We start from the raw sequence: 26,588 nt of genomic DNA, 5'->3' as shown, positions 1-26,588 counted from the left end.
GGTAGCAGGGTGGGATGTAAATGGGTGGGGATGAATGTAACGTAAGAAGGGCAAAGAGAAAAAGAGAGATCGTGTTAGAGCCGGAACACCAACCCTCACAAGTGAAAATGTTTCAAACAGCACTACAACATTTAACAGCAAATGCAAGTATCTCACAGTCTACACCTTCACATGTAATGCTCTGTACTTTATGGTACTGTATATTGAGTGAGGACAAATGATCACAAAAGGACTCCATGTGTATTTCTGGTTAAGATCCTATCAGGTGGATCAGATGCACAAATGCTATAAACATTTAAAACTGAGCTTGTCTGCCAACTAGCTGTTTATTTCTAGGTCAGGGTTAGCTGATGTTCTATGCTCTCACATCTGTCCCTAAAGACTTTCCAAACTTTTGAGGTGAGCTTGACAGGTCAGCGGGGTTCCTGCAAGAGCGCTCTCTCTCTTCCTGCCTCTTTGGTGCTCTTCTCTAGATCAACTGCGAGAGAGAGATGTCACGAGAGTACTGGGAAAGGAGAAGAATTGCCTTCCTACAGATACGCACACTTCAAACCAGCTGACATATGGGGAATTGCTACAGTTCCAAAGCTATAGACAGATTCCTGAGCGACTGACGCTGCACTCACGCGGTAAAAGAAAATGAACGTCGAGAACATCTCTACTCGGGAGGAGAATCGAACTGAACTCCAAACAAAGGCTTTTGCATCCCTACAAACACGCTTTACTCGAAACCTTTACAAATGGAGGGGTTGTGGCCGTTTTTGTGTATGCTGTAAAGAGTTTAGACAGGCATTACACCGTACTGTAGATAAGAAAAAGCAATTCTGCAGAAAGGTGCAATACATAAAATTTGTACCAAAGCCCTGTGACAATGACTACGTTTACATGGACAGCAGCAATCTAAACATTGAGCTTATTCTGAATAAGACAATATTCTGATTAAGGTGTTTACATGAGTCTCTTTTAAAGGTTCCTTTCATGTTCCCGTTTTACATGTTATAGAACATAATTAGATTAACAGCACACGTCATTACGTCCCCGCCCCACGCCGTCCGACGTTCCATCCAGAATTCCACGTATCGACATACAGTTGGTCTTCGTTATGGTACCGTATACAGTTTTGGGTGTTTCATTTTTAATTTTACGAACGCTTCAAGTGCGGTCAATTATTTTCCATGCTGTACGGGCAAATAGACGACTGCTTGAAGCCGTAGGCTGCGTCCCAAACCGCGTACTTACCTACTGTATAGTAGCTGAGATACATGTATTTCTCCTACTACATAGCAGTAAGTATGCGGTTTGGGACGCAGCCGTGCTCTCTTGTTTGCAGTAAAACGGTTGAGCGCTGCCGTGTGTGTACGTGTCCTGTCGCAAAACGTGGTGAAAACTCTCACACGACGTGAATAGTGTGATTAAGGTGTTTACATGTCTGTAATGTGAATAAAACAGGAATACTCCACATGTCTTCATTCGATTTGTGTTTACTTCGAGTATGACTTTAGTCGGATTAAGGTAATAAAAAATCGCTGTTTATATGTTAGTTTCTTAATCAGAGTATCGTCTTAATCGGGTTAATATCGGATTATTGTTGTCCATGTAAACGTACTGACTGATTTTTAGCTGCAGGTTCTACAAACAACCCACCAAACCAACCACCTTCCTTATATTATTTTTTCTGTTAATAACGAAACATTTATGGGCAAAGCCGAATTAATATCCAACAAATACTGATGAGTGTGTATACCTGATTGAGGCCTGGTGATGGCGCTCTCGTACACAGGTATTCCCTCACCCATGTTGTTGAAGGCCTTCAGCGTAATCACATAGTGTGAGCTTGGGTCTGGAGAGGCAGACACCAGGAAATAAATCACTGTCCCATAACACACACTTATCTTTCATTATTCAATTCCTCCTTCAAATTAGTCAAGCTAGTATTTTAAAGGTAGTACTTAAAAGTAATCTAAAAATCTGCTTTTTTGAACAGATCATTACTGTAATTAGGAAAATTACCCATAATGAAATTTGAAAGTACGCCACTCACCCAGGTTTTCAATGCTGTAGTAGCGTTGTTTGTAGTCCACTTTAATGGTCTGCGAGTGAGGACTGCCTATACCATAGCCGATGCTGTAGCCTCTCACTACGATGTCCTGGTTTTCTGGAGGTGTCCAACTCACCACGATGCTATTCACCAGCGGACGCACGTGCAGTGAACTGGGCACTCCAGGTACCTGAGACTCTGGAATATACCGTATTAGATGTCAGTAGTGCGATTATGAAGTACACTCACTTCCCAGTAGGCAACAGTCATGGGTACCACCGCACCGGAGTTGTCCCTAATTGTCCCAATGACCGCATTGACACTCGGATAAGAACACTTCAGTGCATGGTGACAAATACATATTTGTCATGGCAGAATATTCCTCTGCTCAGGAGCCGGTCTTTCTTTTCAACTGGGCTGCCGGATTCTCTGTTAAACACCTTGTGTGCTCTTCCAGGTATGTTGAAGTCACATGTCTGTTTACAACCATAAGATGAGTCTGAGAATGGTATTGTTTGTGTTCAAGAACCTATACAGGAGGCCCAGAGAGCACAGGTCACCCTTTGTCAAATGCAAGTTTCTGGAGACCTGCCAAGGGCTCTACACAATGACAGGGCAGATCACTCCACCTGGTCTACCCAAACAGCCACAAAGTCCTGATGCCCCAAGAATGAATGGAACCGGTTCTGGAGAGCCATTGAGAAGAAGATGTGGAAAATCAGAGTGTGGAGATCTAGCTGTTCCTCAGCCTCCATTGTCATGGTGCAGAAGCCAGACCGCTCTCTGAGTTTCTGTATAGATTCTGTAGGCTAAAGAAGGTGCCTGAGATCTACACCTAACTTATGCCAAGAGAGAATGAACATACTGAGCAAATGGAGAGGTTGTGGTATGTTTCCATGTAGTGTAGGATTTTTGGATGGAGATAGCATTCCTTTCTTCTATACCAGCCTTAATTCAAATGCATCATTGTCCTATACAGGAACAAGCACAACCTTTCTCTAAACAGCCTACAGAAATCTCTCAGGCAAAAAGATGTGGAATTTTTCCCCACAGTTTTATATAGAGTACAGTGGAGGGGAAGCTGTACTTTAAAGCCAAGAAATTCTGTGTCCCAATTTCTATCGACTCTGCCGAGTGTTGTATTTTTAATGATTTTTATCTCCCCATAAGGATGACAGCTGACTTCGGTTTGGCTTAAAACATAAAGGAGGAAGGATGGAGCTGAAACATTTACAGATTATGTAAATGGGGGAAACGCTTACAAAATAATGCTCTACTGGCACTATAAATACTGCTAAAACAAACACGAAAAGCAAAAATATAACATGAATATCAGACACGTACCATCTTTTTAGGCTCCGCATAACCCGGGACGGAAAGTAGCTACGGTTAAAGCTGTCGCATTTAAGACGTGTAGGACGTGCTACTTTGTTTACTGTTTATGCTTCGAGCAGTCATGTTTTTATGAGGTCGTAACTCATAATTCCCGATCTCCGATCAGGAACAAATTTAATAAACTGCCCCCCAACTCGGAATTGCTACTTGGAAACTTTGGGTGGTCTTCTCGACTCAGAGTTCCTCCGAGTTCAGACGTAAACCGTGTATATATATATATATATATATATATATATATATATATATATATATATATATATATATAGCTATACCTGCTATATATTAGCCATTTTGAGGGGGGAAATATACATCACTCATCACAGTTAGCTGGGTAGCTAGTTGCTAACAAAAACTTTGTAGCCTGAATACAAGGAAGACTAAAATGACAAAATTCCAAGCATCGACTTCCCATTCGAGGGTTAAGGGATTTTGTTTAAGGTTCATCAGTGATAGCTTGACTGTAAACCAGTGCCCTATAACCAGTATCTCGGAAATGGTAAATGGTCTGCACTTACATACCGCTTTTATCCAAAGCGCTTTACACTGGTTCTCATTCACCCATTCACACACACACACACTCACACACCAATGGCAGCAGAGCTGCCATGCAAGGCGCTAGCTTGTCATCTTGAGCAACTTGGACAACCCACTCTACCACCTGATCCACAGCCGCCCCGAGAACCTTAACCACTCAGCCACCATGGCCTCTAACATGGTTTTGAAATGTTTCAAACATTATAAACTTGTGAATGCATTATAAATTATTTTATAACAATAATACATAAATAATACAAATGAGGTGAAAATTTGCTGCATGACACGTTAGTCACTATAGCGTTATTGACCCATAAACCCATGCATTTCCCTTCAACACATCCCATTTCTGATACGTAGCCTTATACAGCAGCTGATTACAGGTGAGAGTGCTGTCAGAATCAGTCAGGACAGTCAGGAGTACAGCTTTATAGACTCCTGAGAGCAGGGAGAAAAGAAAGCGCTGAATTATTCAATACATCTTTCAGTATTGATGAGCTACAGTCTTCCTGCGTGCCTTTATTTGAGCTGTGTTTAATAAACTCGTACGCTCTTATATGCCAGGCAAACCAGCACGTTAATCAATAACAAGAAGTTTCCACTATATCTACTGGGAGGTAAGATGAAAGAACAGAGATATTTCTGTACATTACAGTCAGATTCTGTTTGTCAGCAGTTTGTAAGAACTTACCATCCAAGTCGTTCTCGAAGGTCTCGGTGGGGATCCACTCGGTTGCCGGGCCGCTACCGTTCACCGTGATGGCCGAAAGCCGGAATGAATACTCGGTACCTCTTTCCAAACCTACAGCGAGACACAATCAGATCAGCACAAAGCTAATCACTTATTTTAAGGAGCTTTTTCTACTTTACAGTGATTTACTGTAAATGCCGTACAATTTCACTAAGCAACATTTAATCAATGTTTGATTAGAACTATCTGTTCAGTCTGAGCAAAAAAAAAAGTTTTTTTTAACCACCTCAGAAGCAATAAAACTAAACCTGAAAATTCAAATTTGTACAAGTTTTTAAACCTACCCTCAATAAGCTGAAAGAGTTGATTAGTTATAATCTCAGCTGCATCTCCTTTCCTCCCAGCTTTCCTGTAGCGGATCTTATAACCCGTCAGCTCCCCATTCTGGGTGCCAGGAGGAGGAGGCTGCCATCGTACCATAATGCTCTGTGGTACAAAATAAAGGAGAAAATAACTGAGAATAAGCGTGAAGTCATAAGAAAATGTATTTTTTTAAAAACATACAACTCACTGAGTCAAAGCATCAGTATCAGGATGATGATAATGAGTCTTTATTGGTCACATATACATTATAGTACAGGACAGTGAAACTATTCTCTTCACATACCCCAGCATGTCAGGAAGTTGGGGTCAGAGTGCAGGGTCAGCCATGATACAGCGCCCCTGGAGCAGAGAGGGTTAAGGGCCTTGCTCAAGGGCCCAACAGTGCGAGCTTGGCAGTGCTGGGGCCTGAACCCCCGACCTTCTGATCAGTAACCCAGAGCCCTATCTGTCAAGCCATCACTTCCCCTGCACATGATAAATCCCCCCCCCCCCCCCCCCCCCCCGCCTTCCCATTTTGACTGCCATGCTCTACTTGGACATATTTATTTGTTTATATAAAATAACAATATTTGTAGCTTGTCATTTCAGACACAGTCCTATACTTTTCATGTCTCCCATCTACAAGACGCACGATGCAAGACGCGGCACAGTATTCAAATGGAAATCTAGTCTATCATCCGAACCGTTCTTCAAAATGTTCTGGAAGGCTGGATATGATTATTAAAACACCTCCTCAATTACTACTAACTTCTGCTCTGCTCAGCTTCGCTTTCTAATGAGAACAGAATAATGTACTTCAGTGCGCATTTCAGGAGATACACGCTGTCTGTATCTATGTTTAGACACAAAGAATCTGAAGCAAATATTATAGATGCCTTGAGGTCGCCTAAAGACGCTGATGCACATTAACGAGTGAGCTTGGCTTAGTTTTCTCAGTGGGAGGAAATCAATGAGCGCCCAGATTGGTGTAAAGAGTCTGACAACTGACTGCACTGCAAAGATGAGATGCTCCACTAGACCATCTCAATATATCAGACAGAGCTAGAACAAGCTAAAGCCAACTCTACTGTTACAAGACAAGAAAAAAAAAAAAATATATATATATATATATATATATATATATATATATATATATATATATATATATATATATATATATATTTAATTTCTCAGTTCATTACACACAAAGTGGCACTTACCCTCGAGTTCTGGACTTCGAGAGAGATATTCTGAGGTGCAGCTCCTGGTACTGCAACAACCAATAACATTGTTAGCTTTCCAGTACTCTAGCCAATAATAAACCATAATCTTCATTGCATGACTGCTTACAATGGTGCTTGAAAGTTTCTATATTTCTGCATAAATGTCACCTAAAACATCATAAGATTTTCACGCAAGTCCTAAAAGTAGATAAAGAGATCCCAATTAAGCAAATGAGACAAATATTCTACTTGGTCGTTTATTTTTTGAGGAAAATGCTCCAATATTACATATGAGTGAGTGGCAAAAGTATGCGAACGTCTCAGGTTAGCAGTTAATATGAAGGTGACATTAAAGTCAGGTGTTTTCAATCGATGGGATGACGATCATCATATTCATGAAGAAATACGTTCAAGCACCACTGTATCTCCACAGGATGTTATCTGTGTTTTTCAAAAACATTTGATTTGGATTATTTGGGTTTATATTCCATTGTGTGTGTGTGTTTATTTTTAAATTAAGCTCAAGCAATATGTTGCCTGTTGAGATATAAACATGCACTGCTGGAGTGAAATCACTGCCCCTGGGTATGTTTTCAGTATAAGCGGAAAAAAACAACAACAACAAAAAAAACGTGTGAAACCAATTCAGTGTGTGTGTGAGCTTATAAAGGATTTCTTCATTCACTCTCTAATTTTATATTCTCAGACACCCTATCCCCCCGACCCCACCATTCCTTTCGCAGCTGTACTACACCACCTGCCACTCTCTCCCTGTCTTCCCTGAGGTCCTGCAGTGACAGCACTCATCTCCCTCTTCAACCCGGAGGAATAAAAAGCTCAGTGATCGGTAAGCAACACGTTGAACCGGATTTATGTGTTTTGCGAAATTAGCCTAATCAAATGAAATTCTTATTACAGATGGGGGGGGGGGGGGGGGGGGGGGGGCATTTGCGTGTAAATGCCAAGGTTGATCGTTTTGAGTATAATATAGACTAAAATAGAATAACAAGTACTGTAAATTCAAGATATATTCAAGGTAAGAGAGTTCATGAGTACAAGACTACGTGCATTATTACATTATTAAATCACTTATCATGAGCGAACAATGAAATTAAGATACCATCAGAAAGGGTCTGGACGCTCAGGTCGTCAGTAGACACTCCAGGTCCGTGCTTGTTGTAAGCCACGACTCTGAAACTGTATTCTGTGAACTTCTTCAGTCCTGTCATTGTGTAAGACAAACCTACAACATCTATGTCCTGAGAGAGAGAAAAAAGGAGAGAAGCTTTATGAACAAAACAAAACAAAAAAACCAACCCACATACACACAGACGGTCTTGTTACATCACTTTCTTCAGCCTTGGTGTCTTGGTCTCACCTGTTCCACGTCCTTTCCTTTCTCACTGTAGTAAAGTTTGTAGGTCTGGATTTCTCCGTTCCCCATGAGTGGTCTCTCCCAGGTCAACGTGACTGTACTGGATGTAATGGACACAGCCTGCAGGTTGGGAGCAGGTCCTGGCACCTGCACTGGAAACCCCAAATAAAAGAGCGTGCTTTTTAGAAATCTAGGGCTCCAAATATACAGAAAATTATAACCATGATCCTATATTTTCGGCGCATCTTGGAGTTCTGACAAAAGGCTTCATTATATCATAAAACTACGCCTCTCATCCCGAGTGTTTGTCTCTTAAGTGAATTTGACAATCCTGAGGTAGCTTCAGATTTATTACAGGAACACAGAGAACATCTTCAAAGTGCATCTTCAACTTTTAACTTGCTACAGTTTGACTTTCGCCTTTCATCACTTTTGCTTGGCTGCTGGTTTCTCCTCTATACTGAAATATATAACAGGGTACTGAGGAAAAGCAGTGACATGTACTCCCACCGCAACAGGCTTCTTTGAATAACAGGCTTGCATGCAAAGAGATATAAAATCTACAGCCACTGATGTATAGCTCACAGGTTTCCGCTCCTGATCACTGCGGAAAGGGTGTGTTTAATTGAGTAGCTAAGGCAATGATACAATTGTGTACTCACCCAAAAAATAAAGGATCAGGTCTATTAATAACACACATGGATTAAACAGATAATTGAGTATAAAATGAACTTATTATTAACTTATTAATTAACATATTAACTGAAACATTAAAGCTTATGGTAATGTATCCTCGTGAAATTACGATGAGAAGGATGACTGGCCGTTCGCTATAAAGATTACAAGCAGAGCTCGTGCAAATCCAGTAACAGTGACCTCATACATTTATTCATCTTCAGTAAGCGCTGTATTCTGGTCAGGGTCACAGTGGATTCGAAGCCTGTCCTGGGAACGCTGAACGTGGAGTGGGACCATGTATACATGGTCACAAACTCATTCACACATAGGGGCAATTTAGAGTCTCTGCATGCTTCTGGGAGGTGGGAAGACATTAGAGAACTCAGAGGAAACCTACAGGGACACAGAAAGGATGTGTGATACTCCACACTAACAGTAAACGTGTTTCAGGATTGAAGTAGAGACCCTGGAGGTGTGAGAAAGCAATGCTACTGTCTTCAGGCACTATATCACCAAGAGTACTCGTTAGGCTGAGTTTTCATCAACACGCAGCTCAAGCCTTGCCAAAAATGACAGAAAGCTTCAGTGTGAAAGGGGGCAAAGCCCTTGCATTAGCTCAATTCAGCATTGGTTTGCTGGTCAGCTTGTTTTGAGTAAAATTGGACTCGGTGCACGGAAGTCCAGTTTGGCTTCGGCGTGGAGCGGCAGCACGTCGGAAAGGAGTCTTGGCCAAGTTTCTACTCTTTGCGGTGAAGGCTATAAGGCAGAATGTGTGTGGCTGTGTGTGCATGTGGCTTACCTTCAGGCTGGGTGGCCACTGTAAGAGGAGCAGAGCTTTCACCCAGGCCGTTTCTGTTGGACGCCACCACCCTGAATGTGTACTTAGTGTCAGGAACGAGGTTGTCGATGGTGACCTGCAGTTCTCCTGGAGCTGTGGTGTTCTCAACACGCTCCCTGTCGAGAGCGAGAGAGAGAGAGCAAGCACAAGAGGGATACAGTTCTGCTCTCACTGCTGAAATAAAGATGCTGTGTTGCTATGTGTTGAGTCTTAAACTGCATAGCTGAGTATTTACCACACAAGATGATCCCACCTAGCCTCTACCATGTCTTGCAGCAGTGTGGAGTTCCTACCTGCTGGAACCATTGAGGCTGTAGAAGACGGAGTAGGTGAGGTTGTCTCCGTGCGGCTCGGCCGGAAGCCTCCAGGTGAGTTTGATGAAGCGGGTGGAGACGAGTGAAGCCACGAGGTCGCGCGGGGGTGACGGGATGGAGCCTGAACGCTCCCTGGAGTCTACATGGTCAGTAGTGGCACTGGTCAGTGAGGGGACGGGAGATGTGGGGAGGGCAACGTCTTGGGTACGCAAGGGAGACATCACGGGGGAAGGTGGAGGGAGACAGGGAGGGTAAATAATAGATACGTAGGTGGGGACGGAGGAAAGGAGGGCGAGAAAAATAGGGGGGGGGAAAGAACATAAAATTGACAAAAAAATAAAAACACAAAACCACAAACATTCCACTATAAGAGACAAATGAAAAACTACAAATTTACAATGGCGTGAGAGCGCAAGAGATGGAGCTGATATAAGAGGCAGTCACGCGGTAGACCTGCATGCAGAAGGCCCATAATGACCGAACAACACACAAATACGGCACTGACTGATGACAGGAAGCATCTTATATCAGCAAAAAAAAAAAAAAAGGTTCATTTGCTGTTGACATTAAAGAGCAAAATACATTTTTCTAAATTCATAAAAGCATTCCATCGAAGAGTTGAGAATTACTACAGTAATCACAGCAGCGTTCTCTCTAAAAAATACAATCGTGCTGTGCTTAATACAACAAAACAACTCCAGATTGCTTCTTTCCTGTTCCTTTGGCCTTATGTCCATGGTTTATGACTCAAATCGAGCTGTCCGTATCATTTGTAAAAACAGCAGTCGCATCCATGCAGCCCCAAAACCCTCAGACAGAGAAGAGCACTCTTCTTGCTGAATACTGACAAGCCCATTTTCTCTTCCTGGAGGCCCGGCAGACTGGAAAACGACCCGTGGTGAATACTCAAGGCAATTCATTATGTTCATTTGCAGTGGGATGGGCAAGAGACAAAGTCAGTCAGGCAGACAAGAGCATCTCACAGCAAAGCTCCAAGCAACAACCAGAAGCACAGAGGATGCGTAATTAGAGACAAAATGCATGTGGTTGGAGAAAAGCTTAGTGATGTATTGTGACTGTAGTAGAATAATAAATATAAAAACACGGAATTGCAACGATTATGTGAAGTCTTGCATAGAAGAGTTGAAAAAAATAAATAAATAAAATGTGTTAAGCTCAAGCCAAGCCAAGTGTTGAATGCTAAAAGCCAACTCTATAATTTCCTACAGAAACCCTAAGCAGGAGTGTGTGTTGGGGATTACCCTTTGTGTAGGCTATGTGTTCATTCACCACATGAATGAATGTCGGTGCTAAAGCAGGGAAAGCGACAGCTACAAGAGGTGGCTGCCAGCCTGAAGCGCTTGGCAACGAGATGCCCATCTAATGCCAGCTGGAGTCTGTCACACGCAAGGACCACAGAGTGGAGCTCCTCTCCTAGCAAGATACACCATTAATAGCAGTCTTTAATCTGGCTACGTTACAATATTAATAGCGGACCCTAGATAGACCCTGGATATACAAAATGGGACAATTGTGACTCGCTACTGCTGAGGACGGCACCACGTGGACAGTCTAAAGATACATGAGATTACTGTGGAGGTTACTACTAAAAAACCCGTGAAGATAGCTATACGACTGCAATTTCCACAAACAGTTCTGCACTCAAGTCTCCATCAGTGAACACTGGATAAGTTCAACAAAACAGACTTCATGTGAAAACTATAATGAATTTCCTGGTTATACACTTGCACTTTTTGACCATGCAGTACACCGTTATAGAAGGGGATTATTCATAATCGCACTATCCGGTGTCACCCAGATGAGGACGGGTTCCCTTTTGAGTCTGGTTCCTCTCAAGGTTTCTTCCTCATGTTGCCTCATGTCGTTTTTCCTTGCCATCTTGGCCTCTGACTTGCTCATCAGGGATACATTTATCCATTTAAAATGTATATCCCGAATTTATACATTTCTGTAAAGCTCATTTGTGACAATATCTATTGTTAAAAGTGCTATAAAAACAAAAACTGAACTGAACTGAAATGCAAATTCCAAAAGCTGCAAAGATGACTGGGTGAGAAATCAGCACCAAAACTTTGTGTATAGTAAATAAGCAAGTAAGTACATTTCATTTATAGAGTCCATTTAAAACGATGTCTATTGACCCGGGTGCTTTACAAAGTGATCTATATAGATGTATATATTACTAATCACATGCAGTGTCAGGATTTGCTCGGTAAATATGAACTCTGGATGTATTTGTTAGCTCAAATGACACTTCCACGTGCTACATTTGAGCCAAGGGTCAATTCTAATAACAACTTAATGGTGTATAAAGTTACAGTCAAGCATAAAAGTTTGCACATGAAATGATAAATATAATTAAAAAGATAATCAATGCTAGTTACGTCTCTGTATCCTAAAGAATTAACAACAAAGTAACAACATTACTACATGACGTGCAAGCCTGATTTCGATTGCTGAGAACAGAAGTTCCTTCATGAGTCCGGTAAGTCTAATCCTATGTCATGAAAGGGGTCAAAGTATTTATTACATATCGATCTTATTCAAATAGTGTAGTGGAAGATGTTGGTTAAAGGGCTTGGTTAAATAATGTTGGTCGCAGAGCATTTGATGTGATGTATAGATGTGCATCGTATGTGTTTTGATGTATAGATGTGCATTGTATGTGTTTTGATGTGTTGATGTGCATCGTATGTGTTTTGATGTATAGATGTGCATCGTATGTGTTTTGAAGTGTTGATGTGCATCGTATGTGTTTTGATGTGTTGATGTGCATCGTATGTGTTTTGAAGTGTTGATGTGCATCGTATGTGTTTTGATGTGTTGATGTGCATTGTATGTGTTTTGAAGTGTTGATGTGCATCGTATGTGTTTTGATGTATAGATGTGCATCGTATGTGTTTTGATGTGTTGATGTGCATCGTATGTGTTTTGATGTGTTGATGTGCATCGTATGTGTTTTGATGTGTTGATGTGCATCGTATGTGTTTTGATGTGTTGATGTACATCGTATGTGTTTTGATGTATAGATGTGCATCGTATGTGTTTTGATGTATAGATGTGCATCGTATGTGTTTTGATGTATAGATGTGCATCGTATGTGTTTTGATGTATAGATGTGCATCGTATGTGTTTTGAAGTGTTGATGTGCATCGTATGTGTTTTGATGTGTTGATGTGCATCGTATGTGTTTTGATGTGTCGATGTGCATCGTATGTGTTTTGATGTATAGATGTGCATTGTATGTGTTTTGAAGTGTTGATGGACATCGTATGTGTTTTGATGTATAGATGTGCATCGTATGTGTTTTGATGTGTCGATGTGCATCGTATGTGTTTTGATGTGTTGATGTGCATCGTATGTGTTTTGATGTATAGATGTGCATCGTATGTGTTTTGATGTGTCGATGTGCATCGTATGTGTTTTGATGTATAGATGTGCATTGTATGTGTTTTGATGTATAGATGTGCATTGTATGTGTTTTGAAGTGTTGATGTGCATCGTATGTGTTTTGATGTATAGATGTGCATCGTATGTGTTTTGATGTATAGATGTGCATCGTATGTGTTTTGAAGTGTTGATGTGCATCGTATGTGTTTTGATGTATAGATGTGCATCGTATGTGTTTTGATGTGTTGATGTGCATCGTATGTGTTTTGATGTGTTGATGTGCATCGTATGTGTTTTGATGTATAGATGTGCATCGTATGTGTTTTGATGTATAGATGTGCATCGTATGTGTTTTGATGTATAGATGTGCATCGTATGTGTTTTGATGTGTTGATGTGCATCGTATGTGTTTTGATGTGTTGATGTACATCGTATGTGTTTTGATGTGTTGATGTACATCGTATGTGTTTTGATGTGTTGATGTGCATCGTATGTGTTTTGATGTGTTGATGTACATCGTATGTGTTTTGATGTGTTGATGTGCATCGTATGTGTTTTGATGTGTTGATGTACATCGTATGTGTTTTGATGTATAGATGTGCATCGTATGTGTTTTGATGTGTTGATGTACATCGTATGTGTTTTGATGTATAGATGTGCATTGTATGTGTTTTGATGTGTTGATGTGCATCGTATGTGTTTTGATGTGTTGATGTGCATCGTATGTGTTTTGATGTGTTGATGTGCATCCTCTGTGTTTTGATGTGTTGATGTGCATCGTATGTGTTTTGATGTATAGATGTGCATCGTATGTGTTTTGATGTATAGATGTGCATCGTATGTGTTTTAATGTGTTGATGTGCATCGTATGTGTTTTGATGTGTTGATGTTATCGTATGTGTTTTGAAGTGTTGATGTGCATCGTATGTGTTTTGATGTGTTGATGTGCATCCTCTGTGTTTTGATGTGTTGATGTGCATCGTATGTGTTTTGATGTATAGATGTGCATCGTATGTGTTTTAATGTGTTGATGTGCATCGTATGTGTTTTGATGTATAGATGTGCATCGTATGTGTTTTGATGTGTTGATGTGCATCGTATGTGTTTTGAAGTGTTGATGTGCATCGTATGTGTTTTGATGTGTTGATGTGCATCGTATGTGTTTTGATGTGTTGATGTGCATCGTATGTGTTTTGATGTGTTGATGTGCATCGTATGCTTATGACAGAATGTTGCTATTCATCGTATAGAAGGTGCTTCCAAAAAAATAAGTTGCTTGCAAATGTTTTTTCTGCAGGTTGAATGGTCACAAATAGTATGGCATTAACAGCATACATACTGTACGTACATACAATATATATAAGACATTTATATTTAAAAAAAAAACAAACACCAAAAGGGGATTCTGAATGTAAGAAATGTGTGGACTTCTACTCAAATATAGCTAGTTATTTTCCGTCTGCGTTCTGTAGTTGTCTCTGGCAGGGATGTTTTTGTGGGTTTTTTTCTCTTCCACTCTTCGGTAGCGTCTTCATGTCTGAGTTTGCTCCATTTCTAAATGATGGATTTCACTTTTGGAAATGGCATTCCTATTGTTATCTCTGTTTGGTATCTTTTTATACACTGCTCCAGCTTTGTGAAAGGTCAATATTTTCTGATTACTCGGGACAACAGGGTTTCTGATTCATTTAGCTCTTATGTTTTGTATACAAACTGTAACATACATTTTTGATTCTCATCCAGCGACCCTAATGTTTGTTTGAATTAGTTCAATAACAGTAACCAAGAGAAAGAGTAGACCTGACTGTATATTAAAACAGACCCTGAGCCACGCCAAAGCCACATTTCCTCTCATCTCACAAACAGCTAAAAACCTAAGCAGTCAAATCACCCACCTAGTGTACATACCCAAAAGGTCAAGGTCACAGTTTCCCAGCATATCTCTCTCACCAAACACGTCATGGATCAGCAGGGGAAAGACAACAGGCCACAGAGGACAAAGTCAAAAATACTGCTAACACAGCAGGTCTACCCACCTCACCTTGCTACACGCTGTTTAATATTAGAAGCTCTATTTATTAATGGCTCTATGAGGCAGGTGGGTGCACAGGATGGTGGTGGATACACACCCTAATGACAATGCATTTGCAATATATATATACACAGTTTTCTCCACAGGACAGCCACTGACGTAGAGCATCAACCTTGCTCTTTAAAGAGAATGTCTACATTCAGGAAATGGGTAAGTGCACAGGAGGAGTACTCTGATATTACTCTTAAATGTTATCAGATATGGCCTAAAATAACATTGTAATCATGAAATCATTGGAAAACCATGCTTAAATGTTTTTCCCATAAGCTTATGGACCTTTCTCATAGTTCAGAAGGTTTACACATTACTGTGATGTCTAAAGAAAGAGGTCTGCAGTCTGGGGCAAATACAAACAGGACACCTGGGAACTGCAAGTCAGCGCTATATCTTCCCATCACCCATAAACCTATCTGACAGGTGACCTCTACAAAAGAGCTGCAAGGTCTCAATAGAGCACTACAAATAGCAATAACGAAATAGCTCAGTGATCTATAACAAGAAACCATATATACCAGACCTTCCACTGCAAGAAGGCTGAGGTAACAAATATATATCACTTTACAGAAATGATCAATGCATTTACAAAAAAGATCCTACACCAGGATGAGAAACAGGTGTTGAGAACACATCTTGATCTCCTCTTGGTCTCAAACCTATTTTGTCTCCATTTGAACTAATTAAAAATACATTTACCTAATTTAAGGCAATCCTATAAAATGGCGCCTTTCTAGAACTAACTTTTTAATTAGTTTTTTTTTCTGCCTTAATATACTCTGTATGTTGTTACATTAGAACATGTTTAGATAACTTCAAGAGTATCTAACAGGTGTACAATATCTGTCTCAAGGCTGCCAATCTGCCAAGTTTAATTTGCTGAACCATTTACAGGTAACTAACTAGCTAACGTAGCTAGATAATGTGTACATTGAGTAAAAACAACCTACCCTGCTGAAATATCTAGTTTAATCTGACCAGCTCCAAAGCACAGACTGAGCTGGGCAGACTGGTAGACCGTCTTTGCTAGACGGTAACCGCAATAAGTTGTTTTTAAAAAAATAACACAGCAACTAGATATTCTAGATAATATATAGATAAGGTAATGAGATAAGATAATATAGACAAGACAATTAGAAAATTTCAAACATTCATTGATCAATTTAGTCTAGTAATAAGAAAGCTGGAAAAGAAAAGAACTCACCAGCTGGTAAAGATAGTCTACAAGTTTAAACAGGTGGTAACCTGTTTTGGCAGCTGGTAGCTGCAGACCCAAGGTGGATTTTTCAACATCTACAGTAGCATTGTTTAAAAAAAGAAAACAACAACAACAAGAACAACAAAACAAATAAGCTAATAATTTGTAGTGGGCTTCTAACTAGCAGAATGTGGTCTGGATTATGGTTTTGTACTCTTTAGCTTTTGGTCTTGTCTTGGTATTGTTTGATATGGGTCTTGGTCGGTTTGGGGCTTGGCCTTGTCTTGGCAGGTTTTGGTCTTGGTATTGGTTGGTATGGGTTATGGTCTTGTTTTGGGTCTTGGTCTTGTCTTGGTATTGGTTGGTATGGGTCCTGCTTTTGACACTGGTATTGATTGGAGGGTCTTGGTCTTGAATTGTTATTGGTTGGTATGGGTCTTGGTCTTAATTGGTATTTGCTGGTAGGGGTCTTGGTCTTGTCTTGGCATTGGTTGGTATGAGTCTTGGTCTTGACTTGGTATTGGTTGGTAGGGGTCTTGGTCTTGACTTGGTATTTGTTGGTAGGGGTCTTGGTCTTGTCTTGGCATTGGTTGGTATGAGTCTTGGTCTTGACTTGGTATTGGTTGGTAGGGGTCTTGGTCTTGACTTGGTATTGGTTGGTATGAGTATGGTCTTGACTTGATAGTGGTTGGTAGGGTCTTGGTCTTGACTTGGTATTGGTTGCTATGTGTCTTGGTTTTGACTTGGTATTGGTTGCTATGGGTCTTGGTCTTAATTGGTAACCTAATTTTGGTCTTGTTTTAGTCTCAGCAGAGACAGTATTGACTACAATACTGTACTAGACTGATATTCAAAGATTTACATTTAAACCTTTACAACAGTGGAATTAGATGAAAAAAAACTTAGACAAGTGAATATACCTTGTCATAAACCTGTCATAAATAGACCCTGTATTGTTTTTCGGTGGTAAAGAATACAAAACCGCATTCAGGAAAACTGTCATTATGAGTATTATTGTTAGGAGCGTGCCTGACAGGATATTTGCATAACCTGAAAACCACCGGGGGTCTTATCACAGGAAAGGGAGGTGTGGGCAGAAAATCTGCACCCCTCTGGGAAACACATTTATGGCTAAATTTGCCAATTAGTTATTGAATGCAGACTTATGAAGGAAATATAGCTCTATTAATAGCAGTTCACCATCATCAGGGTGGAGTGAAATGTAGCACTCACTCAACACTAGGGTTCATGCATAGGTGGGGTTTCAAAATGCTGGAGAATAAAACAGCCATTATAACATGAACATGTCACTCTAAAGCTGGTGCTACTTTGCATTTTGTCCACACTGAAAAATCCAAAGCAGAGCTTATCAAATGTAGCCAACCAGTCATTACTTTAAGCAAACTCTCTCACTGAGTCTCCCTCCCACTTTACCTCTTTCGCAAAATCCTGCACAGTGCAGGCCAGCTCATCAGCAGCAATTCTCTGTCTGATTGCTCATTGATGAAATAGCAGCCTGCAGAATTACTACCTCTGTAAAACAAGAAGAGATTTGACAAGGGCGGGCTTTTACTGTTATCATGAAGATGACCCGAGTAGTCTCAGCATCAGGGGTGGCTGGTATAAATGGACTACCAGGGCTAAGCACTTCTTTCTTTTGAAGATAAAGACATCATTATAAGGGTTCATTTCTGGCATCTACATCAGATTATTTGTAGTTAGCAAGGGCACCATCAATGATCTTAAGGAAAATACACAGAATGGTATGAAGAAGCGAGGATGGACTGAGGACAGTCGTGTCAAGTGATTACACAGAGTGAAACACACCCTACATATGAACTCCATGTATACTATTATTTTACAGCCCTTGTTGCTGACACATTCTTAACACATCATCATCAGTGATTGAGAACTCATTGGTGTAATGATCCTTCTATTCATTTTATTTGGTTTGAAGAAATAAAAGTCCAAATGTAAGTGAATAAAATCATGTGTATGCTGAGGAAAAGGACAAAGCAGAGAATCACAGCCAGCTTTGGGCAGTTTTTTAAGACTGTTAGAATCATTTAAGTGTCTCATTTACATCCTTATTAATATTTATTTACAAGTTATCTGAGATACACAGGAGTAAACCTTTAGGACACAACACATTTTGCTGAAATACTGCTCTGCTCTGAAAAGCTACTACACTCTGAAATTGTAGAGAGGTTCTTATTGGCATGGATTTTGGTCTTGTCTTGATACTGGTTGGTATGTGACTTAGTACTGCTTGGTATGTGCTGTGGTTATGGAATTGGTTGGTATGGGTCTTGGTACTGGTTCTTATGGGCTGGGTTGTTAGTATTGATTGGTATGGGTCTTGGTCATGTCTTGGTTGGTATGGGTCTTGGACTTGTCTTAGTATTGGTTGGTATGGGCCTTGGTCTTGGTCATAATGGGTCTTGGTCTTGTCTTAGTATTGGTTGGTATGGGTCTTGGTCTTGTCTTAGTAATGGTTGGTATGGGTCATTGTCCTGGTCATAATGGGTCTTGGTCTTGTCTTAGTATTGGTTGGTAGGCGTCTTGGTCTTGGTCATAATGGGTCTTGGTCTTGTCTTAGTGTTGTTTTGTATGGGTATTGGTCTTGATCGTAATGGATCTTGGTCATGTCTTAGTATTGGTTGGTATGGGTCTTGGTCTTGGTCGGTATGGGTATTGGTCTTGTCTTAGTATTGGTTGGTATGGGCTGTGGTCTTGGTATTGGTTGCTATGGGTCTTAGTTGTACACTGGAGAAACCTTTTAGGACCATCTTCCCTGAAACACTTAGCCCTGAAAAGCTACTACACTTAGAAGGAGAAGAGACGACTCTCAACACTCAGGTTCCACCGTCAATCTTTTTGTGTAAAAATTCATGCAGCTAGTAAAGGGTCTTTCTTGTTCAGTCTGGTGAGAATGTTCCAGGTGATAAAAGACACCTCTCCAAATAAGGCCATTAATAACCCAGCAGTCTGCTTACCATATGTCAGAGATGTACGCCCAAAGAATACAAACACTACAATGACTTTCAGAACTGGACTCTGAACAACACATATATTAGGATGTGTGTGTGTGTGCACACTCTCTACGTTCTCCCTGACTGGACCAGTGATTAGATGGATCACTGATACTAAAACATCGAAGCAAACACTATAAACAACAAAACGATCCTATTAGGCAGTGACACATTGTAGAGCACTGAGATGCAGATTTACACTCAGTGCACACAGACGTGAGTGTAAGAGGTGATAATATATTGCTTGGTAGTGTAAATGAGACACAACACATAGTGCTAATTAATGAGGGAATTTTAATTGGAGATTGAGTAGTAGCGCTACTATATCTCTGCCTGTAGACTCCCAGTGTAACAGCTAGAAACACACGAGCAGCATGAAGCAGACTTCACACACACAACAATCAATGCAGTGGCACTCACACCTCCCATGTGCTGTATGAGTGTGAGAAAATGTGCTTGTGCTGTGACTGCAAAAGATATTGCGCGACAGACTGTGTGCCTGTGTTGAGTGACAAAGAATGAGTGTCAGAGAATGAGAGCAAGCAGAAAGTGCAGCAGGCGAGTGGGTATGTGTGTGTGGGTATGTGTGTGCGGCGATGACCGTCTCTCGTGTGATCTTCAATGCATGAAAAAGGAAGCGTGTACCTGCATGCAAATTTGCCTGTGTTATATCTTTCCACCATGAGCACAGGAAACTGCAAACAGCCATAAGACTCCAGGACTATTATCAAACCCCCTCCACTAAACCATATACACGCATAAAAACACACACACGCCTAGAAACTAGCAGGAATTCTGCAATTTCCGTCCACGATTCACTCACCTCAAAGACCTGTTTGTAAAGTCACATTTATTTTGCGCTTACAGTAGTTTAGTGCAGCATTTGCACTCAGGCAACCATTAGATAGAACATTTACTCCCCTCTCATTCACTGTACCCAGTGACCATACAAGTTGTACCATGTGACCAAGTTTGCCATCAGTCTACCAAAGAAAACAGCAGAACCTTACTTTCTGTAATGGCAAAAGTAACTGCTTTATCCTGGTGAGGGTTGTGGTGCGATCTGGGAATATACTCTGGATGAGACCCCAGTCCATCGCATGACGTTATGGGCACACACATACACACTCATTCGTACCTAGAGACAATTTAGAGCTGCCAATCCACCGACGTGCATGTTTTTACAGAGGTAGGAGGAAACCAGAGAACCCTGAGCAAACCCATGTGGACAGAAACGAATATGAATGTACTCACTGTCTCACCAGTGGTGCATTCATGAATGACAGAGGACAACAAACATTGCCATGGCTAATTATCTAACCAGCCATTAATATTTCTCAGTTAGCTTGAAATGGTGGGAGGGAAAACTGAACTCATGGCACCTTAACATGACTCAGGTTTCAAAGTAATAGCAATTATTTTTGCTTCGGATATACAAACATGCTAGTATGGTGGAAATTCAGTAAGAGATAAAGTAAAAAATGTAAAAGATATACGCGATATGGCCAAACAGTTGTTGACACCTGACCAGCTTTCCCCAAACTGTTGCAACAAAGTTGGAAGCACACATTTGTCTAGGGCAGGGGTGTCCAATATTATCCGCAAAGGGTTGGTGTGGGTGCAGGAAATTGGACACTCCTGGTCTAGGATGTCTTTGTATACTGTAGCATTGAGATTTCCCTTAACTGGAATTAAGAGGCCCAAACATGTTCCAGCATGACAGTGCCCCTGTGCACAAAGCGAGCTCTGTGAAGACCTGGTTTACGAAGGTTGGTGTGAAAGCGCTTGAGTGGTCTGGACAGAGCCCTGACCTCAACGCCTTTGGGATGAACTTTAACACCGACTGGTCCCCAGGCCTCCTTGCCTGACATCAGTACCAGACCTCACTAATGTGCTTGTTGCTAAATGAGCAAATCCACACCGCCACGCTCCAAAAACAGCCTGGAAAGCCATTCCAGAAGAGCAAAGTAGTTCGACTCCATATTAATGCCCATGGTTTGGGAAGATGATGCTCAACAAGTATACAGTTGCAGTCAAAATTATTCAACCCCCATTGCAAATCAGGTTTATTTTTACACAATTTACAGAATTTCATCTGTTTGCAATGAAGAAATCAAACAAAAGCAATTGAAATAGTTCAAGACAGTGAATGCTTCAAGTGGTTTCCGCAAATTCAACTGAAAATGCAACTTATAATGATTTCTCCAGTTTCAAAATTAATTCAACCCCATGATTAGAATCCCTCACAACAGCACAAATATGCAAAACAGGACAGGTGTTGTCTCAAGCACACCTGATGCATCTAATCAAGGGCTTCATTATTTGCACCAGATGTGCGTGAGCTGGAACACATGAAATACCTGAACTGGCTAGGGGTAGGAAATATATTAAATATCTGGAAAAAGGAAGCTGTCAACGGCTGCAAGCAGATTTCTGAGAAGGCAGGTTGTGAAAAACCCTCGAGTGACTGCAAAAGACCTGCAGCAAGACATGGTGGGTTGCCACTGAGGTTTCAATGAGCACAGTAAGGTGTGTACTAAACACAGAAGGTTCCCATGCCACAACTCTAAGACGTACACCGCTACTGACCCAAAAGCACAAGAGAAATCGCCTCAAAATCATATAAATAAGCCACAGAAGTTTTGGGATTCTGTTCTGTGGTGCGATGAAACCGAACTTTTCTGCACGATGGATCAGCGGTATGTCTGGAGGAAGAAGAATGAAGAAATAACACTCTGTCCACAGTCAAGCATGGTGGTGGCTCGGTGATGCTCTGGGGCTGCTTTGCATCCTCTGGCACCGGAAACCTGCAGCGTGTGGAAGATAAGATGGATTCATTGGAGTATCAGGAAATCCTAGGAGAAAACGTCATGCTGTCTGTGAGGAAGCTGAAGCTTGGGCGTCATTGGACCTTCCAACAGGACAATGATCCCAAGCATACCTCAAATCCCACCAAGGCTTGGTTGCAGAAGAAATCCTGGAAGATTCTACAGGGCCATCACAGTCACCTGACTTGAACCCCATGGAAGATCTCTGGTGGGATTTGAAGAAGGCGGTTGCAGCACGCAAACCCGAGAATATTACTGAACTGGAGGCCACTGCTCATGAGGAATGGGGTAAGATTCCTCAGGAACGCTGCCAGAAGCGCCGCATCTCGTTTGCAGCAGGTCATAACGGTAAAAATGGCGCTCTACTAAGTACTAAAGATGCTTTCCATGAAGGGGTTGAATAATTTTGAAACTGGAGAAATCATTATAAGTTGCATTTTCAGTTGAATTTGGGGAAACCACTTGAAGCATTCGTTGTGTTGAAATATTTCAATTGCTTTTGTTTGATTTGTTCATCACAGACAGCTGAAAGTCTGTAAACTTCGACAATAAACCCGATTTGCAATGGGGGTTGAATCATTTTGATTGCAACCATATATGGTTGTGATGGTCATGTGTCCACACACTTTTGACCATACAGTGTACATATCGCAAAGAATTATGAGCGAGAATAATTCCAAACTCAATTCTAAGCTAATAAAAGCGTGATTCCTATTTAATCCAGAATCATGCAGCTCTACTTTTTAGCCAACAGCAAATGCCCTAATCAGCCGAGTGTGAGTGCAGTCCTTACCCAGGTCCAGGATAATGAGCTGGGCGCTAGCCTGGGTATTGCCAACCTCGTTCTCAGCCACACACTGATAAAAACCTTCATCAGACTTCACCAATCCCAGCACCTGCAAATCATGCTGATTCTAGGAAAGACACAGAAAAACATGTCTGAAAAACAGAAAAACAGGAAGCTGCCTTTCTGAGAGGAATTTGAATGTCATAGTCAAGGTCATGCAGCTGATAATTACGCAAAAAAAAAAAAGCGCAGATGTTATGACAAGGACACTCTCAGACACAAACTAATCAAGTGAATTTTAAGACAGCAGCATGGGCTAAGGGAAAATTGAAAACATTACGTGACAGAACCCAGTTCAGCTTTTCTGCACAAAAAGAGAAATCCAAATCAATCCTAATGCAAACACTGAAACTCATCAATCTAGAACGCAAAAATGGACTCTAGCAATGGACTTATCAGAAGACATTTTCACATACCACTATTTTAAAGTAGTCACTGGGGATGACAGCGTCTCCGTTCTTCACCCACTTCACCGTCGGAGCTGGGGAGCCCATGACATCGCACTCAAAGATAATATCCATGGCCTCATGAGCGTACATGTTCGAGGGTTTCTTTAGGAACCGAGGGGGAACTGGAAGATGGAGGGAAATGCAGGGGGAAAATGAATATAAATCAATACAAATAGATACAGGTGATAGCGAGGCATTTCAGTGCAATAAAAGGAAAGAGATCATGAACAATTGAAACTATTTCTACGGTTTACTTAGCTAGAAAGTACAAAAAAAAAAGCAAAGCAACAAGAGTTGCTCTCGTCACTATATTGAGTGTTGATTTTAAAAACGACGGGTCTGAAATGGATCCTCTTGCGCCGGCCTTTGCCTCATAGTTTGTGAAATATATGAATATGTGCACTCGGATACCTTGAAAGGACTGCCAGTGTACAGAAGTGCATCACAATGAGAAATGACAGAATGTAATATTTGTTCGTAGTGGAGCTGCAGGGAGGTGAGGTATAGAGAGTCACTTCAATGTTTAAGTGTGTTTCACTGCGGAGAAGTGGCAGTGCCAAGCTGCTCCTCGGAAAACACTGCTCGGTGTTAAGCCTTGGCTGAACACGCGCCATCGTCCATGTCTAGCGGCGGATTCTGAAATCCCATATTAACATGAACTAAGGGTATTTAATTCGCCCTCTGATCTGGCAAATGAGTCAATTTAAACGGAAAAACCCATTCATATGAATGGTGGTTTGGAAATGACCTCCTCTGACTTATGCTAATAAGTCGTCCTAGGATTAGTGCACAGAGAAGTTGTCAGAAACCTAAAATGCTGCAGAATAAAATAAAATAAAATCAAATTAAAACATATAAATAAAAACATTTACTTGCTTACATTAAGTAGAGCTAAAAAATACTGAACGCTTTCCAATGAATAATACATGTAGTACTCAAGTGTATGAGCAGCTTGTGGAACATAATGTCCGGAAATACTGTGGAAAGCAAATAATATAACGCTCATATAAACTACACAACGCGACACAATACACTGTTGGTAATGGAAGAATCAGAGATCTGGATGCTGACTCCAAGTCTCTAAATAATTAAGAGCTCCTTAATTATTTGTATAATAACCAAAACATTATCACGGTTATGGCGTCTGTGTTACGCTTAGATGTTAGGGCAGGGCTGTATTTAGTTGATTTAATTTAGTGGACTAGTTCAACAAAACAGACTATTTAAAAAACTATAATGATCTTTCCTTTACTTTCACACTATCCGTTGTTACGCAGATGAGGGTGGGTTCCCTTCTTCCTCATATCATGTTAGGGAGTTTTTCCTTGACACCGTCACTCGCTCAATAGGGATACATTCACACATTTAAAATCTGTATTCTGTGTTTTATGATTCTGTAAAGCTGCTTTGAGACAATGTCCACTGTTAAAAGCGCTATACAAATCAAATTGAATTGAATTAATTTACAAGAAAACACATCGAAATGAAATTTAGTTTAACATCCTATGAGCACAATCCAGACAGAATCCAGAGAGAACAGTGACTGTGTTATGTGGTGTATATTTCTGCCAATTAATGAATATAATCATGTGATTATTCAAAAATAGATACACACGTTCCCCCCAGGTGTGTCTGCCCATCACCCCAAACATCTACCTTGGGCAGGGCTTTTTGTGATTGAGGCAGGAAACAAAAGCCTTTCACTCAGCACTCAGATCACATCTGCTGTGTCTCCTGGGCGCTCAGAGACAAACAGATCCACCTGTACTGTCAGTCGTCAGAATGGAATGAGTAAAAAAAATAAATAATCCCTCGGAAATATAAAAGCGCCGGAAAATATCACCAGACGCAAGTCCCGGGAGACCTACATCCTATTTTTGAAGGTGTCAGCAATAGAGGTCGCAGTAAAGGTGAAAAAACATCCACACCTACAGTCATGGAGGTGACAGATGAGCTCCAACGGCCAACACACACACACACACACGCCTACAGTCAGGGAGGTGACAGATGAGCTCCAACGGCCAGCGCGCGCACACACACACACACACACACACGCACACACACCATGAGGACAAAGTCAATTACTAGTCCACGTTTTTTTCATTTCTGCTTCACGCACATAAAACCTGTCGCCGTCTCGATTGCATTAAGAGGGAAATATAAAGAAAAGAATGAGTCATAAATCGTCATCAGTAAACTTTTATAATTCTGATTCCTGCAATTAAACTTTTATTGTATAAGCAGGTGAACACTCAGAAACATGAGAGATGTGGATCAAAGCGAGAGCCAGTCCAATTCAAAGGGACCAAAACACACTATCTCTCCTACTTTATACCTCCTCCCGCACTTTACTCTCCATAGCATATAATCTGACTGGTTTACGTTTCCTGAGAACAGAACATGTGCTTCTATTAATATCGGCAGAATGTGTCTGAAACGTGACGCATGCTTTTAAATCCTCTCGTCCACTCAAATATGAACAAAATGCAAATAGAAAAGTTCTCAACATATTAATTTTTTTTTTTTTTATCTGGGATAATCTTTAATACTGGGATTGAAATGTAAATAAAAATGCTTAAAGGCCCTTTTTAATAAACAGGAAGCACAAAAGTGATTCTTGTATCCATTACACTCTTATTCACAGCTGTACACACACACACACACACACACACACACACACACACACACACACACACACACACACACACACACACACACACAAACATTTGGAATCTGGAACCTCTGTGAGGATATAATTTTTTTGTCTCTTTTATCATAAATATTGCTGATTGAATAACAGATTAAAAAAAATACACAGATTATCAGCCATAACATTAAAACCACCTGCCTAATATTATGTAGCTCCCCTTTGTGCCACCAAAACAGCTCTGACCCGTCGAGGCATGGACTCCACAAGACCTCTGAAGGTGTGCTGTGGTATCTGGCACCGAGATGTTAGCAGCAGATCCTTTAAGTCCTGTAAGTTGCGAGGTGGAGCCTCAATGGATCGGACTTGATTGTCCAGCACGTCTCACAGATGCTTGGTCAGACTGAGGTCTGTGTAATTTGGAGGCCGAGTCAACACTCTGAACTCTTTATCATGTTCCTCAAACCGTTCCTGAACATTTCCGCAGTGTGGCAGGAAAAGTAAGAGGCCGCTGCTATTAGGGAATACGGTTGCCATGAAGGGGTGTACTTGATGTAGAACAATGTTTAGGAAGGTGGTACATGTCAAAGTAACTTCCACAGCAGAACATTGCCCAGAGCATCACACTTCCACAACCGGCT

General features: G+C 41.0%; 1 protein-coding gene across 9 annotated transcripts in view; it reads right to left on the bottom strand.

Moving 5' to 3' along the window:
• The window catches only part of LOC108275206 (neogenin), a 136,729-nt gene that overhangs the window by 13,152 nt on the left and 96,989 nt on the right, over window positions 1-26,588 (bottom strand). For 7 of the 9 annotated variants that reach the window (XM_017485845.3, XM_017485850.3, XM_017485852.3 and 4 more), the window contains exons 6-16: window positions 23,268-23,422; window positions 22,798-22,918; window positions 9,429-9,648; window positions 9,097-9,251; window positions 7,623-7,771; window positions 7,365-7,503; window positions 6,242-6,291; window positions 5,003-5,144; window positions 4,659-4,769; window positions 2,042-2,236; window positions 1,745-1,840 (exon numbers count right to left, since the gene is read on the bottom strand). In XM_017485845.3, coding sequence (XP_017341334.1) covers window positions 1,745-1,840; window positions 2,042-2,236; window positions 4,659-4,769; window positions 5,003-5,144; window positions 6,242-6,291; window positions 7,365-7,503; window positions 7,623-7,771; window positions 9,097-9,251; window positions 9,429-9,648; window positions 22,798-22,918; window positions 23,268-23,422 — 1,533 coding nt within the window. The remainder of the gene's footprint in view (window positions 1-1,744; window positions 1,841-2,041; window positions 2,237-4,658; window positions 4,770-5,002; window positions 5,145-6,241; window positions 6,292-7,364; window positions 7,504-7,622; window positions 7,772-9,096; window positions 9,252-9,428; window positions 9,649-22,797; window positions 22,919-23,267; window positions 23,423-26,588) is intronic. The other 2 variants (XM_017485848.3, XM_017485851.3) reach the window with 1 other exon arrangement.

The sequence above is a fragment of the Ictalurus punctatus genome, chromosome 14 (assembly GCF_001660625.3).
Source record: "Ictalurus punctatus breed USDA103 chromosome 14, Coco_2.0, whole genome shotgun sequence".
In the NCBI taxonomy this organism is placed as follows: Eukaryota; Metazoa; Chordata; class Actinopteri; order Siluriformes; family Ictaluridae; genus Ictalurus; species Ictalurus punctatus.
This window is presented reverse-complemented; position numbering and strand designations above follow the sequence as displayed.